The 16,175-nt window shown below is 41.1% G+C and overlaps 1 protein-coding gene across 1 annotated transcript; it reads right to left on the bottom strand.

Annotated features, from left to right (window-relative positions):
* Positions 1-369: 369 nt before the first annotated feature.
* On the bottom strand, positions 370-15,576 carry LOC133953933 (cAMP-dependent protein kinase catalytic subunit alpha). Its single transcript, XM_062388113.1, has 11 exons — positions 15,159-15,576; positions 12,665-12,726; positions 11,493-11,621; positions 10,145-10,243; positions 7,596-7,678; positions 7,211-7,337; positions 6,409-6,504; positions 5,566-5,688; positions 4,923-4,982; positions 4,107-4,211; positions 370-4,015 (listed from the first exon to the last, which is right to left on the bottom strand). Exons 1-11 carry the CDS (start codon positions 15,202-15,204, stop codon positions 3,890-3,892), a joined length of 1,056 nt encoding a protein of 351 aa, XP_062244097.1. The 5' UTR covers positions 15,205-15,576; the 3' UTR covers positions 370-3,889.
* Between the last annotated feature and the right edge of the window lie 599 nt (positions 15,577-16,175).

Here is a 16,175-nt window from a genome sequence, read left to right as displayed (position 1 = left end):
GGTTCTACGACGCAGACGCAAATGGCATTTAAGGTGGAATAGGTTCGCGTTGAGCGCATCGGAGACGTGTTCTTTGTTCGCAGCCTAGATCTGATCAGGCAGCAGTTTATAATATGTAGAAAAACACACAAATCAGACAGCGAGTGAGGTGGTTTTCTTAAGCCTTATGGCGAAATAAGAGCCAACAGATGTGTGGATGACTGTTTCCACTGCGCATCGGGCGCCTCTGTCCTCTGGGAAACAAACACTGGACCATCCAGAACATTTGATTAAAGTGGTGTCATCAAATAATGTTCACTTTCCTGCGACTGTGTGGCTGCTGATGCTGCCAAATAAACCAAAACATCCAGGAAACACACACAAGTTCAGTAGAATTTCACCAGTAAAACTTTATTGGAATGATACTAATGTTGCAAAATATTACACTTCATGTTTTTTTTTTACGCCACTGATCCCGTGACTTTAAACGCTTCCATTTGCAGTGTGTGTCTGCGTGTGTCTGCGTGTGTGCATGTATGTGTGTGGCAGGGGTGGGGGAAATAACATGGTTTACATTGGGAGGGGGGTCTTATTTCCCTAAAAAGTGCGACAGTATGAACCAGCATTGTGCCTGCATCGAGAGGGAGGAAGTCAGTATCACTGCAAAAAACACAGACGGCACAGAGAATAATATTGTTTTATAACTTCAAACGTTTTGTCCATGATGATGAAAGAGTCAACATTGAACTGGACATGGAGGAAATACAGCAATTGTGACGTCTCGACAAGTGGTTTACAATGTCATGACAATAATAATAATAATAATAATAAAAACAATAATAATAATAATCAAAGAGCGGTTTGTAAATCAGACCATAACACCCTATAAGTGAGCTGCTGACAAAATGAAGGGGTGTATGCTGATATGGTGTTGACTTCAGGTTGATACTTTTTGCAGCAGCTTCACCTCTGTACTTGGTGGAATATGAAAAGTGGTGAAACAGTGGTGGACAGCGTCGGGAGTGTAATGGACCCAATTGGTCACAAGTCGCGTTGACTTGTTCCGTTGCCCCAGGTTCACTGCTCTCATGGTGTTGAATTTGATGAACTGTTGGGGGAATATGCCAGACTTGGGCATCAGCTGACATTATGAGGGGTCTTAAGGTGGATCTTGCTTCATTATTTGATTTGCAGGCTTCGTTCCATTACTATGTCTCAAAATCCCTGGCCAAACCTGGGATTCAAACCAGGAACTGCCTCGCTATAAGGCGGCATTGCTAACCACTACATCAAAAAGAAGTGTCAGCCTACAGGCTGCGAACGTAATATTTTATGGAAGTGAAGTAAGACCTCAATGGAGTGGCCTTTTAAGACCCTTATTAATTCAGCTGATATGTGTTTACATGGTACATATTCCCAATTAGTTTCAGTTCAAATCAATCAGTGAACCTGGGGCCATAGAATATTCAAAAATTTCACAACTGTACAAAATGTACAGATAATGGGAGAATTGGTATTTTGAGTTGGGCCCATCCCCCAAATATCAGGTTAATTCAGCCATGGAAACTGAGCTACATAAACCTAAATTTAATCTGGAATGGATCGTTCGGCTCAAGCTGCAAATTGAAAATCATTAAAATGACAAATGATACATACATATAGCTACACATTACAAATGTGTAACTTTGAGAAAATGCTTGTAATATCCCCCCAATATCTGAACCAGTTTGGACAGGAAAGACAAAAGTGAATAAAAAGTGAGTAAAACAAGGCCTGTATGAACCAAATGATCAATTATTGTCAATTGTGTTGATGATGGTCACACATTAAAGTACAGCTTTCTCATAGATGAAATTCTGAATGAATGAATCCAACAATTACAACTTTTTGGGGCTCTGCTTAAGTCCTCTGCTGTCATAGTTCAGGAGTTAAGGAGATGCTGTACACCTGAAGTGCTATGTGTCGTGTACTTAAATAGCCGGTTCCACACTGTGCACTAGGAACATTTTTAGTTAATTCTCAGCACATTAGCTAGGATATGCTGCAGCTGCTCTGCCTTCTCCTAACCTAGTTCAACGGATTACCAAGTCCTCTTTACTTCATCACCACATGAAAAAATGAAACAAAGCAAAACCTACGCATGTTTTCAACACAGAGTTGCTGTAACATATAATACGTCTTTACAACAAAATTAGTGGGTATACACAGGTTTTTTGAAACGTGGGTAAATTAACAAAAAACACAATTATCTCTTTTCCCATTGCCAGTAGAGGAGATTGCCTTTCAATTTTCTCACATATTTAACGTCCCAAACACACAGAGGCACTCTCGCATCGCTATCTTGCCAAATTAGCGCGTTCACCTGGGTGTCACGTTTCCAACACTGCTGACCGGAGCGGAGAGTTGTTTGATCCGGGATTAACTGCAGATTGTTTCCTCATTGCAGGCAAAAGCCAGATGTTAGCAGGTGTGAGTGGACTTATTGACCAGTGGAAAAGGGGTTAAGACTGTCACATTGAGTGTAGTCCGAAAGGAGGAGGGGTGGCAGCTGGGGGAGATGAAAATAAACACAAGTTTCTATAGAAGACCATAGAGCCAAAGCACACTATCCACAGCGCCACCAATGACTGGTCAAAGAGTTGTGTTGACCAGAAGCAGTTTGAGGTAGTCTGCCTCACATGGTCTCGTTCATTTAGAAATGACAAAGGGTCAAATTGTTGATTCCACATGCACAATCAACTTGACTAGTAGCTCTGAGCAGAGACAGCAATTGCCTTCAAGACCAAACAGAGTCATTAACGTTAGCAAAAGCAATTCTTCTGGAAGGGGGAGAACGAACGACGGAAGCACGCCTTCTTAACCTTCTGATCCTGACGACTTGCCTTGATAGGATGTCTATTGAGTGATATGTTCAAACCTGAGATACCATTATGTAACAGTGTTCCTCAGAAACACAGATAAAACTGAGATATTTTCCATGATGTTCCCTTCTCGTTATTCCCTCGTTTGTTAGCGTGACATGACATCATTAGAGCCACTAGAATCTAATAACATTTAAAAGTTGAGTGCTGTACATGTGCACAAGGCCGGGCTATGCTAACAATGACAAGAAATAAATATGGGGTTACACTGAAATTCAATACTTTTTCCCCCTTAGGTGTCATCTACAATGACTTTGAGCTGATGACCCATTGCTGATTGCTTCTTTATTGGCTCATCATACCACAGACATACAGTAAAAGTATGTTGTCTATGATTTGAGAGGCGCCATGATTACATCTTACAGGAAAATTAAACCTAAACTTCCAAACATATAGTCATTTAAGCTGAAAGTGCATACGTGTGTGAGACGCCTTTAAATTGACTTATTAGCATGCTCGTCCCGCTATGAACGCAAAGTGCGGGTGAGAAGTCGGTTTTAAATTGAAGAAACCTTTGTGCAGACTGAGACTTCGGCTTGTACAAGACTTGATTGGCTTTATGTCATGACTTAGAGACTGGAGGTTGGAACAGACTGATGTCTCTATGTTCTGGTGCAGAAGTGAACAAACGATGAAGGAAATGATAAAAGAGGGGGGGGGGGGGGGGGGGGCCTTGTGTGGAGGCAACTCTAATTAAGTGAGGGTCCCGACACCCATGAATCTGAAGCACACGTTCATTATAAAGGGATTCATAAATAAGACAGAATAATAAATAAAGTACAACAAAAACAGCAACAGAAAAGGCAACACTGCTGGTTATCAGTCTCCTGGTTCTTTTTCCCATTCTCTATCCCATTTTCCCCTCTTTTTTGTAGCTGGTGCTTGTGATTGGACAGGAGACAGGGCTCTCTCCCCAGGTCTCCCACTTGACCAGCCTACCTGTGACTCTCCCTACTTCCTTTCTCTCTTCCTCTGTCGCTCTTTTAACTCTAGAACTCAGCAAACTCCTTGGCACATTTCTCAGTGAAGGAGACGCGGATCTCCTCCTCCTCGTAGTCGTCGAAGTTGCTGGTGTCACCTGGTCCTTTGAACTTGGGGACGAAGGGAGCTTCCACCTGAACAAGGTCAAAAACAGCCGCTTTAAAAAGGAAAGATAACTGAGGCGAGCTCTCATCCACACTGAGAAAATGCAAAGTATAATGGTACCTTTTTCTGGAAGATGGCAATCCAGTCGGTGGTCGCAAACCACTTGTGTCCCTTGATGTCGTTGACCCCGTTCTTGAGGTTCCCGTAACGTTTTGTGAGATCAACCTGAAAGACAACACCAGAACGTTTTCCTCACTTTTACATTAGATTTAATTCTGAAAACAGAAAATTCATCATCAAATTGGCTGAGGTCTTTGCTACCTTCACCAAGGTTATGTTTTTGTCACTGTCCATTTGTTTTGTGGGGTTTCTAGCAGATTAGACTAAAACTACTGCCAAGATTTCCATGAAAGAATGGGACACAAGACAATTTGAACCAAGTACATTTTGACATGGGTGCAGACAAAATGTACTTGGGAGATCCAGGATTTTTCTGGTCACTTTTTTAAGATTGCGAGATAGAGCTTTACCATATTCCCAGGAAATGATTCATTGATCTTGATATAAACAATTATTGGGCATATTAAGGGGAGTGAAAGACAGTTTGGTTTGATGCTTGATTAAATTTAAGGGCACTATTAGGCCTTGGTGGAGGTATATATATATATAGATTCAGGAGGAACTCCAGAGAGTTGGGTCTGGACTTTCTCCAGAGGTTTTCTTTCACACATGAACTACTCAGACCTCCTGCTGTGTTCTATAATCGGCTCCTCCAGAGTTTCTGCGGACTTTATAACCAGGGACCAGATGGAAAAAATCTGCAGAAACTCCAACAACAGATATTTGTGTTCAAACAAACAGCCCCTGTGGAGAAACTCCTGAGGATTTCTGGAGTTCAGCGCATGTCTGACGGCAGGTTATATATCTAAGTTTCACCTGTAGTAGATTCCTCAGAAGGTCCTTCAGGTCTGAACTGAAGTGAGATGGGAAACGAACCTGAGACAGAAAGCGAGAGGAGGGACACAGTGTCAGATTAGAGATGTGAGATGATCATGTGACTTTTCAAATATACTAGTAAAAAAAATTCCTAATTGATAAAACACAATAATATTCTAACACCTGCTTTATACACTCTGTAATGTTTTTCACTTTGTGACACCAGTGAGTATTAGACAGGTAGAAACCTCAGTCACAAAGGAACAGATTTTCCTGTGTTTTATAAATTCTTACAAACCACGATGATTTAAAGAAAGTGCTGTAAAAAGAAAAAATCAATTAACTGTTCAGTGTGTAGGATCTAGTGATATCTAGTGGTTAAGCTGCATATTGCAGCTAAATACCCCTCACCTCACCCTCCCCTTCCAAACATGAAAGAGAACCTGAGGATCCCTCAGTTGTCATAAAAATCAAACTGAAGCCAAACTAGACTGAGATAAACAAAATACAACTGATACTGACTTAAAGGTGTTATTTTGTTAAAATACTTGTTTGTGTTACAGGACAGAATAGCATCAGAGCAATCAGCAGAGTACAAGAGGAGAGAAGGCAGCATGGCCAACATTACTGTGTTCAAACTCACCTTCCCTGATACGATTTTTTCATAGATCTGAATGGGCTGGTCAGCAAAGAAGGGGGGGTATCCTGCTGCCATCTCATAAACGAGCACGCCCAGCGCCCACCAGTCCACTGCCTTGTTATACCCCTGGTGGAGAGAAGACAGTTAGAGAAACGTTTTCAAGATTTTCCTAAAACATCTTTTAGTTTTATTGATCCTGATTCACGTCTAGCTACTATTTTACTGTATATTATTTATCCAGCCCAACCTGCATCCCATCGAAAGGTTCAGCTGCTTTGCTATGATATGATATGATACTGTATTATCCTGCCTATAGTATATTCATATTAATATATTTGTATATATTTATCTTGCTTAAAGTTATTATATCATACAATACCTGTTAATACTGTACTATTTCCTTTATTACTGCTCATAGTTTTTATATCATACAATACCAGTCAATACTGTATTATTCAATATATATTTGCTACTGTACATATCTTATTTATTTACATTTCATATATGCACAATACTCTGCACTTTAACTCCTTTTTTTGTACGCTAAACTGCATTTCGTTGTTTAAGTACTTGTACTGTGCAATGACAATAAAGTTGAATCTAATCTAATCTAATATGCCCAATCATAGGCAGTATTAGAGTAGTGATACTTTGTGAAATCAACAAGTCGAATTAAATAAATAATTTGCACAACCCAGTAATCCCAGTATTTATTCAGCTATTCAGTTTGCTTTCAAATTTGCTTAAATTAATTGTCACATTTTGTTCAAGTGCTTAATGAGTGAATGTGAAAGGAAAGATGATTGACTCCCACTCCAAGTTTAAAGGGGAACAGTGGTAACTCACTTTGCTGAGAATAATCTCTGGGGCCAGATATTCTGGGGTGCCACACAGTGTCCAGGTCCGGCCCTTTACACGTTTGGCAAAGCCAAAATCTGTCACCTGGGAGAGGAAAGCATCCACAAGGAGGAGGGAATGAGGAAGAGAAAGAACATATGAGAAATGATACTCTCAGGACGCCTGGCCGAGTTTAACCATGTGAAGGAAGGACAGACAGACAGACAGACAGACAGTGGCAAGAATGCATCTTTCCACTAGTTGTCGTTACACTGTTGACCACTAGATGGAAACAGAACCTGTGCTACAGGACGGCAGCCCCACTCCGCAAACCATTCAGCAAACACAGGTGATTGTGAATTCACAACACAGCCATAGATGCATGCAGATGTGGCTATTGATTTTTAAGACACTTAAATAAAGACTTAGTGGAGAGTGATGGCAGGACTACTAAACATGAAATTCAACTGCAGCAGCACTGAAGTTAAAAGCTCCGTCCAACTGTCAAATGAAGCGTCAAAGTTCTCTCAAGGTTTGGTTGAATGAAACCATGAGCAGATAATTGAATAGTGGAGAATTCAGGTGGGGGGGGTGAATGGCTGTAGACTGACATATCAGGGGGGTATGGAGCAAGCCTGAAATCTCAAAAGCCACAGGTATGTCAGAAAAGTGGCTGCCACTGTTTAGCATCAACCTGCGAACTCTTACTGAAATAAAATTGTTCGTTCAGGCCTTGTGAGTTCCTTAATACATGTATGCATGTTGCTACCGACAGGGATTTATATAGAAATAGCGAAATAAACCTTTTTACCTGGATGTAGCCCTGTTGGTCTATGAGCAGGTTCTCAGGTTTCAGGTCTCTGTAGATCAGGTCCAAAGCGTGCAGATATTCAAAGGTCAGGACGATCTGAGCAGCGTAGAACCGAGCATGAGGTTCACTGTACGTGTAGACACACACACAAAATCATAGGAAGATAGACAGAGGGTGGTTTAGCAGAGTGTGTAGTACAGAACAGTGATAAATAAAACAAAGTCCAATTCCAACTCTGAATTGAGAGAAAAAGTTAGAATAAAAAAAGAGAGTAGAGTAGAGGAGAACACAGTTGACGTGAGAGTACACAGGTCACCATGTTTCCTTCTGTATGTGACTATAAAATGCTTTGGTGCAGTAAAACTCGCTGCGTACAGGCACTAACCTAAATCTGCCAATTCTCCGTAGATGGGAGAACATCTCTCCACCCGGCACATATTCCATCACCATGTAGAGGTTGGTGTTGTCCTGGGGGAAGACAGAGGACCTGTTAGTGACACTCGCTCACTCACTCACGTACACACATGCATTTAATCAGATACACACACAAGGGATGAGCAAGCGGACGACATAGAAACTGGTCATTTTGGTAAGTGGAAATGAATCTCCTGCTTTACTACAGTTATTACCATTTAAAAGCTTGAATTAAGGCCATGCACCATCCAAGGGCATGTTCAATTTCCAAAAATCATATTTTCTTTAAGTGGAGCTCAATAACCCGAGCTTTGCATCATCAAGGAGGATTTAATTCTTAACGCACTTGTCGCGCTCAGTTCATGTGACGTGTGTTGTTGACTGTGCTATCTGTGTGCTGGACGCCACACGTAGACGGGAATATTCTGTTAATAGGTTTATTTGAGGTGTCCATGGTGCATCTCAACAGCTTAACCCAAATAAGGACTTCATTGGAGCATGGCCATCAGCAGAGTAAGTCTGTTCAAGCACAAGCAGCCACTGTCAAAGAAGGAAGATGAGAGTAAGAAGCCAAAGAAGACAAATGTTGTTTTTCTTTAGTTCACTGCGCCTGTGTGCTGCAGCTAAGCTCAGTTCACTCTGTATTTGTTTATCACTTATTACTCTTAATAGGTTTAATTGTCAATGATGATTGGAGTTAAGGTCTATCCACACCATGTCTGTATTTTTGTTGCACTTTTAAAAATAAGTACCTCACGTTGTGTCAATCATGTTTACACACCAAAATCAAGACTCTTGTCCTTGATTCAAGTTTTCGGAACAGGTTTGATTTGCTACGTTTTTCACATCTGTTGTTTGTTGTTCTTTATCTGTGGCCTCAGTGCTGGCAGTGTATTAAACTGGACCACTCCCGACCTGAAACAGACTTGGGTGTGATGAAATTCTCCATGTTCCTGACAGTATTGGATTTTTCAAGACATGAGAGGACAAAATCATCCTCACTGCTCGACTACCTTCTGTGGGAATTTTCAGAATAAAAGAATAAAAAAACCTATCAGGTTCTAAAACTAACCAGGATTCTCCCACCCTCATCCTCAGAGTACATTTATTACGCTATATACTGAAGTGTATGAATACATAAATGACACGAATCTTGGCATTGTTATTCTTTTTCCTGTTAATTTTCCTGTGTGTGTGTTATGGTTTAATTATCATGATAAATATTACATTATCATTTGTTTCAAGTTGATATTTGCTCCTGGGTAAAAGGTTAAGGTTTTAAACTCTTCTTTATGAGCAAAGAATAACAAACAGCAAAACATTTTCAAAGTCTCAAATCTCCTCATTGTGTTTAGACAACGTATAGGCATTATATCGATATATAATGAATGTGCAACAGTGTTAATTTCGTTGACGAAAACGATGTTGAAATATATTCGTTAACGACCCTTTTTCCATGACGAAGACGAGACGAAGACGTAACGAAAACGGATCTTTGAAAATAAAAACTATGACTAAATCTATTTTTAACTTTCGTTGACGAGACGATACGAGAAAAAAAAAAATGTTGGTGGTTGACTAAGTCACAATCATTTTTTTAACATCATCGTATCAGGCCGTCATGAAGAATCAGGAGCGGGCGAGTGAGTCTGTGTGTGTGTGTGTGTGTGTGTGTGTCCTCCCAGATAGCGCACCGGTCCCGAGGCTCCGCCCCCCGCCACGCGCACTCGCTCAGAGACACAAGATCAGAGCTAGTACACGTGAAGGAAGCCTCTCAGTGACTCACTGCTTCTTAACTATGGAAACAGTGAAAACACAGAGTTTCTCTGGTCTCTGCTGATCAGAGATCAGCGCCTCAGCTTCTTGATCAGAGCAGAAGCTGCAGTTGGTTTCTACCGAGCTGCAGTTTCTTTGTCCGCCTCCAGTCTGACCTGCTCTCACTTTTTGTTTTCACATTTAAAACTAAATATATTTTTTTGAGCTATTAGGCTCCAGCTATATGTTTTTATAGAAAAGGAGTTTAATGTGGCTATTAAATGTGACTAAAACTAGACTAAAATGTAATTAGTTTTCGTCGACTAAAACTAGACTAAAATGTAATTTATTTTGGTCGACTAAAACTAAACTAAAACTAAGAAGGATAAAAATGACTAAACGTGACTAAAACTAAAATGCATTTTCGTCAAAAGACTAAGACTAAGATTAAATCAAAAATAGCTGCCAAAATTAACACTGATGTGCAATATATTTTTAATGATGAAAATTATGCAATAATTATTCATATTGTTTTATTGTCCAGCCCTTGTCAAATTGTGTATCTCTTACTTGGGGCAACTCACAACAACACAGACGATGACATAATATCATGATGGCCAGTTCATGGGCTGAATCATGAGTCAGCAGTTGAACGTGGCACTGGTTCTCTGCTTCTGCACACTCATGATACACTGCTCACTCCTTTAGAGACAACTTGGTGTGCCATTTACTATATTAATTATTTTCAATGAAAATTTAGCATACCTTGAATGAGTGGTCTAACCGCACCAGAAAAGGAAAGCTGACAGCCTGAAGAATCCTTTTCTCATTCAGAGTATGCTCTATCTGTTTGAGCTTCACCACCTGAGGAAGAGAGAGGGAGAAAGAGAGAGGAAGAGAGAGAGTGACCATATGTATCTTGCAAAAAAGAGAGAAAGTAATGATGTTTCGAAGCGTAGATGTCTTCTGATATCTTGTTACTACCACTAATGTCCAGCTGAGTTTATGTGGATTCAGATTCAGTCGGGAATCAACATTATATATGCATCTTCAACAGTTTTAGAACTGGTCCAGAATTTAAGGGGCCTGTTAACACTAGCTAATACAATTTGTCTCTGTTATATTCCAATAGAAACTTAGAGCTGAAAGCTTAGTTTTCCTCCTTAAGATCACAGCAGCCTCAATAATTGACTTTCAGTGTATAGCATTATATATATTGCATGGCCGGCAAATCATTAAAATTCAAATGATATAGTTTTTAACTGGCACTACTGCTTCAAACGTTTCACCTTGGACAAAAACATTGCTAACACAGGCAGAAACTCAGGAAATAAGTGAAGCTTTACAAACTTATTTTTCCACTTTTTGAAATCTGACAAACAAGTGTTGTCAGTGTAATTAGGCTACAGAGGGGCTGTAAAAGGAGAGATAAGAGATAAACTACACAGTCTGAGCAGGTGGTCTCAAAAATGCTCAATGACATCAGCTGCTCTCATCCTGTTCCACTACAGGAGGTGCAGAGCTTCTGTATGAACATAAATGTAAAGAACTGATGTGGCAATACCGTTTTCTAAAATAGGATTCCAAAAGAAGATGAAGACCCAAGCAAATATAAGTACACATAAACACCTCATGCTCACAATGACATGTAGCTTTATGCAGCAGCTTTATGGCAAGATTTAGATTTACATAACTTTTCGTCACAAATGTCATCAAAAATATTTTTGGTAATACATTCACTGGATTATCCAATTAGTAATATTTATCTAATCTCTAAATATTAAAGGGATCAGGTAGAGTTTTATTCCAAATTAGCTAAAATGACTATGCTTGGCATGTGATAAGCATATTTTCATAAGCAGGTGTAAAAAGGTTCATAGAGAAAAACTAAGAAATGCACCTGAAATTCGTTGTCTTTTTGTACCTCTAGCACAATGAGGTCCAGGCCTTCTCTCGATTTCCATACATGTCTCAGGCTTTGTAAGAATTTCCACATCAATGACATGATCATTTTTTCTATGAGCGGCCTGTGCAAACAGTAACTGAGAGTGCTCTTCAGACACATTTATAAGCACTCCACCATGACCCTCACGACCCCCCAACCCAGACTGACCTTCTGCTTGTTTAGGATCTTCATGGCATAATGCTGTCCCGTTTCTTTGTGTTTCACCAGCATAACGCGGCCAAACGAGCCCGTGCCCAGGGTTTTCAACCTCTCAAACTGCTCCAGGCCAGCAGTGTTCTGAACGCACGAAACAAAAAGCGTTAGTTGGTTTTTGTGAAAATAGGATGGTGGGGTTTGTGGTGTGGGAAGTCATTTAAATTCTCAAATATATAGGAGCTTTAACATTTTATTGCTTGTTGTACTTTCTATTAATTCTCTGTTTTTATACATATTTTTATATTTTCATATTTTAAGCCTGTTCAGCACTTTGGTCAAATGTGGATGTTTTAAATGAGCTATATAAATAGACTTGACTCATTACTATAATTTCTCTTTTCTTTGGGTGTTTGTTTATTTTGTGCATATTTTGGTGTGTGCAAATCTTACTGTAAAATGCTGATCACTGAGATCTACTCAAAGTTCAAAGAAAAAGTATATTTATTTATCTGAAAAATGCTTTAATAAGTCAATTAGATTCAAGTATAGTTTAATAGTTTTGTAAAAGAAAGATAGAGAGAAGGAGAAAGTAGTATATACTGTATAATGTGAAGGATACTGATACACATCATCTGTCCTTTTAATAGTCTAAAATCTTTAGTTTGTTTATGTGTGGAAGCACAAAAAACCTCCATCTATTTTTTAATAACTGGATGACACGGCTGATTATCATCAAGGATCAATTTCTAAATGTATTTACATTAACTGTATCGTTGATCTGAAATGATGGATAAAATAATTACAGGCAAAATAAAAATAGAAACCATCATTCCACATATTTTACAAACCACTTGCATTATGTCATCATCCAAATTATTTAAAATGTTCCAAAGAGATGTGCGACATTCCTCTCAGGTATCAGGTGAGAGGAATTTTAATTTTAAATAAATATAAATGCAAGTGAAATTCCACTGATGATGAGTGAATAATATGCATTATTGCATTATTATTAATATAATGCAAATAATAATAAGGAGAGCATCCCACATATAAACTATATAACTTTGGTGACACATAGGAGAACAGAAAGACTACAGCTTTTTTTTCAATACATATCAAAAAAGGTCATTTTAATAGAGTCAAATATATGTAACGTTGATGAAATGTCATATCATAACACTAACCTGTGCAGGACTCTCCCACTTCTTGAGGAAGTCCTCTTTGGCTTTAGCAAGGAACTCCTTGACTGTGGAGGACAAAACCAGAAGCTTTAGTGATGTGTGAAAAGAGTGATACGGCAAATACAAAATATATAACTTCTGAAATCATTTGTACTTATACAGTCCAGATAAGGCTGTCTACACGTTTTAAGAATACATGTTTCAAATGCATGTTCTTCTTTTTTGATCCTTTCCAGATTCAATAAATACAACACAGAAAGAAAGTGCAAAACATTAGAGCAAGACACCTGGTTTTAACATGTGTTTTTTGTGATCCTATCACAAGCGGACAGCTCTAAGTAAAGGTGTGCATGAACTCAGATCAGATCACATCACATTCGGAGGTGCACTGGGCCACTTGCGTCCACATTCCTTTAGCAGTGTGAACACAAATCCGTCCTGGGCCACATAGGAAGGACCTCCTACTCAGCTGACGTCCCCTGAGTACAGTTTCACTACGAATCGAACGTACTTCTTTGTTTTACCTGGAAACTCAGACTGGCTCATAACAACATCGTTAGGTCTTAACTAACAAAAATGTAATTTGTGTTAAATTGCATGGGGAAGGAAGTGAGATCTGATCACAAGTCACAGGAGACCCAATCAGGATGAATTTTATTGCCAGGTGTGAACAGACGTACTTAGAGCTGGCCACTTGTTATCGGATCTCTCAGCACGGATGTGAATACCAAAGGTGTAAGGGGCCAAGGATGAAATGCAAGAAGGTGCCAAACACGCAGATTATTCACCTTCAGCCACCAGAACTGTCCTGTTCTGTAAATATTGCTCTACATTAAGCTTTCTTGTGCTCATTTGAAGCGGCAGTGTGTAGACTATAGTGACCACTATGGGTGAAGTTACATGCTGCAGCTGAATAGCCCTCACCTCACCCTCACCCTGGAAGATAAACTGTGGCAGTCTTCAGTTGTTATTCAACTCAAAAGGTGTTTAGTTTGTCCAGCTTGGAATTACTGTTAAAAAACATGTTGGTCTCTGTAGAGAGGACCCGCTCCTGATGTAACTAGATTATTTAAATATAAAGCGCGATTCTAGGGTAAAGAAAACAACAATTCGTACAATTAGATGATCACACACTAGTGAAATCTAGTGAAGAAGAGCAGGATCGTGTCAAACACGATCCTGCTCTTCTTAAAACATTGTCTTCTGCAATCTGTCTATTATTTGTCCTCAAACCTTGTGCAATTAAAAGACTAAAATTGGAGGATTATCATTTCATGGCGAAGGGAAACCAAATTAAAGGAAGCAAATGCACCGGTCACAGGTATAAAGTGTTTGTTAACATTTAAGCTTGACTTTAAATGTTTACATCAGGCAAGGAAGTTATGTTTTAACCCGCGTTACACTGGTTGGTTTGTCAGCAAGATTACACTCAAGGTACTGGAGCGGTTACCACACAACTTGGTGGAAGGATGCATAATGGGAAGTTAACTTTTTTTGCTTAAAAAGATGATAAAGGAATTTGTACTTTCTTAACAAGAAACTCTATTTTCTTTGTTGAGTTCACAAAGTATATGTTTGTGCATCTTCAAGTTTTAAAACCTGAAATGTTAAGAGGATTGCTATATATATGTCTGTGAAATGTTGTGCAGATCCAAATAAAAATCTGGATCAAGTGAGTATAAATGAGGTGTCATAGGGGGACAGTTGGGCCTTGGCCGTGTATGTGCTCTTGGTTCCTATCATTTTCTCCAAACATGGCAAGGCTTCATGTCCCTGAAAAAAAGATATGGCTGAGGAAAATGTACAAACACTATGACACTGGATTACGCACTTAAACCACATCTAATGCTGTCTTTCAAGATATTTCAAACATGTATCTGTGTGAATGGGTATTCGGGCCAGCCAGCTACAACCCAGGCTGACCTTACAGTAAGTAATATATATATATATATAGTAATAAGCCTCACTCCAATAAGGAAACGAACGCAGGTCACTCCTTTACATTGACATGCTCTCATACCATAACTGTGACCCTCCCACTGGACCACAGCAGGCGCACTGAGACCAGCTCAGACCGACCTGCAGACATACATGGCTCCACCAAACAAGATCAGGGTAATTTACAACAGCATTTCTGTGTCCACAGCTCATACAGTGAATCTGAACAGAGGACACACCACTACATCCTGCTCCATCCTGCCTCAGCATCCACATGAATCAGATCAAATAGATCCACAGCTGAACCATACTCACATATTCATTCATTCATTCATGTGTGAGTGTGGATTTAAATATATATGATGTACGTTCTTGGGAGCTGGCACAAGCGGGATCTTCATGGAGTGCCGAGCAGGAATGGGCCTGTGACGGACGGTGTGTGTGTGTTGTTGTGTGAAGCTACCACAGCCTGTCGGATCACACCGTCTCTGCTCGTGTCATGGGGCCGGAGCAGAGCAGGTACTGCCCGGCAGCCATGTGTGCTGGCGGAGGTACCCACCGCTTTCCATCTCGTTGCCCTTCCTGGCCGTGGGCGCGTTGCCCATGATGACAACTGGACAACTGGCGATCCGTGGCTTTCCGGCCGCCTCGCCGCCTCCTCAAGTCGGTCTTATCTCGATCAAAGGTCCGAAATGCGTTTTCTTAGATCCAGCTGTACCGAGCCGCTAACTCCGAGCTCCTTGTCGGTGGTAGCCTGACAGCTGCAGATGCGGTACCACGGCGGAGACGCGAACGCGCTGCGGGCTTGGCCGGCTCCCTCCACGGTGTCACCAGCAACCGCCAACGATGTCGAGCGTAACAGCCACGGGGAGCTGTCGCTGCGGTCCCCCCGGTGCTGGGGCTTCGCCGGACCGTCAGGCCGAGCTCCGTCGCAGTTGGCCTGGACGCGGAAGATCCAGTCTCCTCCTGTACCTCCTTGTAGCCCCCGCCGAGCGAAGCCCCCCCACCCCCCGGCTCCCCACCTCTCCCCCAGCCCCCCCAAAAAACCACCGTTGGGCGGGGGCGCGATGTTCTCAACCGAGAAGCTGCCGATTTTCGTCAGCCTTATAAAAGAGGAAGCTTCGGCGGGGTCCGGCAGCAGCGGGAGTTGGTCCAGATCAACATCGGCCCCTGAAGCCTCGCAGACAGGCGGGATGACGGAACTACAGCCGAGCGCACGTCCCGCCCACTCTGACATCTACGGTGGGAGGGGGTTGATTGACAGCGGGAAGCCAGGCCTCTGATTCGCTGCTTCTGTGGCAGAGTGCACTCTGATTGGCTGTTTGCAAAAGAAAAAAACCGGCAGGGTCCAACCGCCCTATTAAAACCGAGCGAGGGGAGCGTCACCGACTATTTTCCTCCTGACGACGTGCGCGCCCACTTTCTCGTGGTCCCTGTTCTGTATTGGCTCAAAGCGGTCGAACCGTGGGAACCTCAGTGGAGGCAAGGATTGTGATTGGCTGACAGGAATGCGCGCCCCCTCCCTAACCCAAAAAGAAGAAGAAGAAAAAAGTCCCCCCCCCCCCTCCTCATCACC

The sequence above is a fragment of the Platichthys flesus genome, chromosome 5 (assembly GCF_949316205.1).
Source record: "Platichthys flesus chromosome 5, fPlaFle2.1, whole genome shotgun sequence".
Classification (NCBI taxonomy): domain Eukaryota; kingdom Metazoa; phylum Chordata; class Actinopteri; order Pleuronectiformes; family Pleuronectidae; genus Platichthys; species Platichthys flesus.
This window is presented reverse-complemented; position numbering and strand designations above follow the sequence as displayed.

What these genes read in the sequence shown, in the direction of transcription:
- LOC133953933 (XM_062388113.1), bottom strand. Translation starts at nt 15,204, where the DNA reads ATGGGCAACGCGCCCACGGCCAGGAAGGGCAACGAGATGGAAAGCG. An exon ending in GGTTAGACCACTCATTCAAG is followed by an intron (nt 7,679 to 10,144) that starts GTATGCTAAATT and finishes GTCTTCCCCCAG; the next exon opens with GACAACACCAACCTCTACAT. An exon ending in CAGAGATTATTCTCAGCAAA is followed by an intron (nt 5,689 to 6,408) that starts GTGAGTTACCAC and finishes TCTCTCCACCAG; the next exon opens with GGGTATAACAAGGCAGTGGA.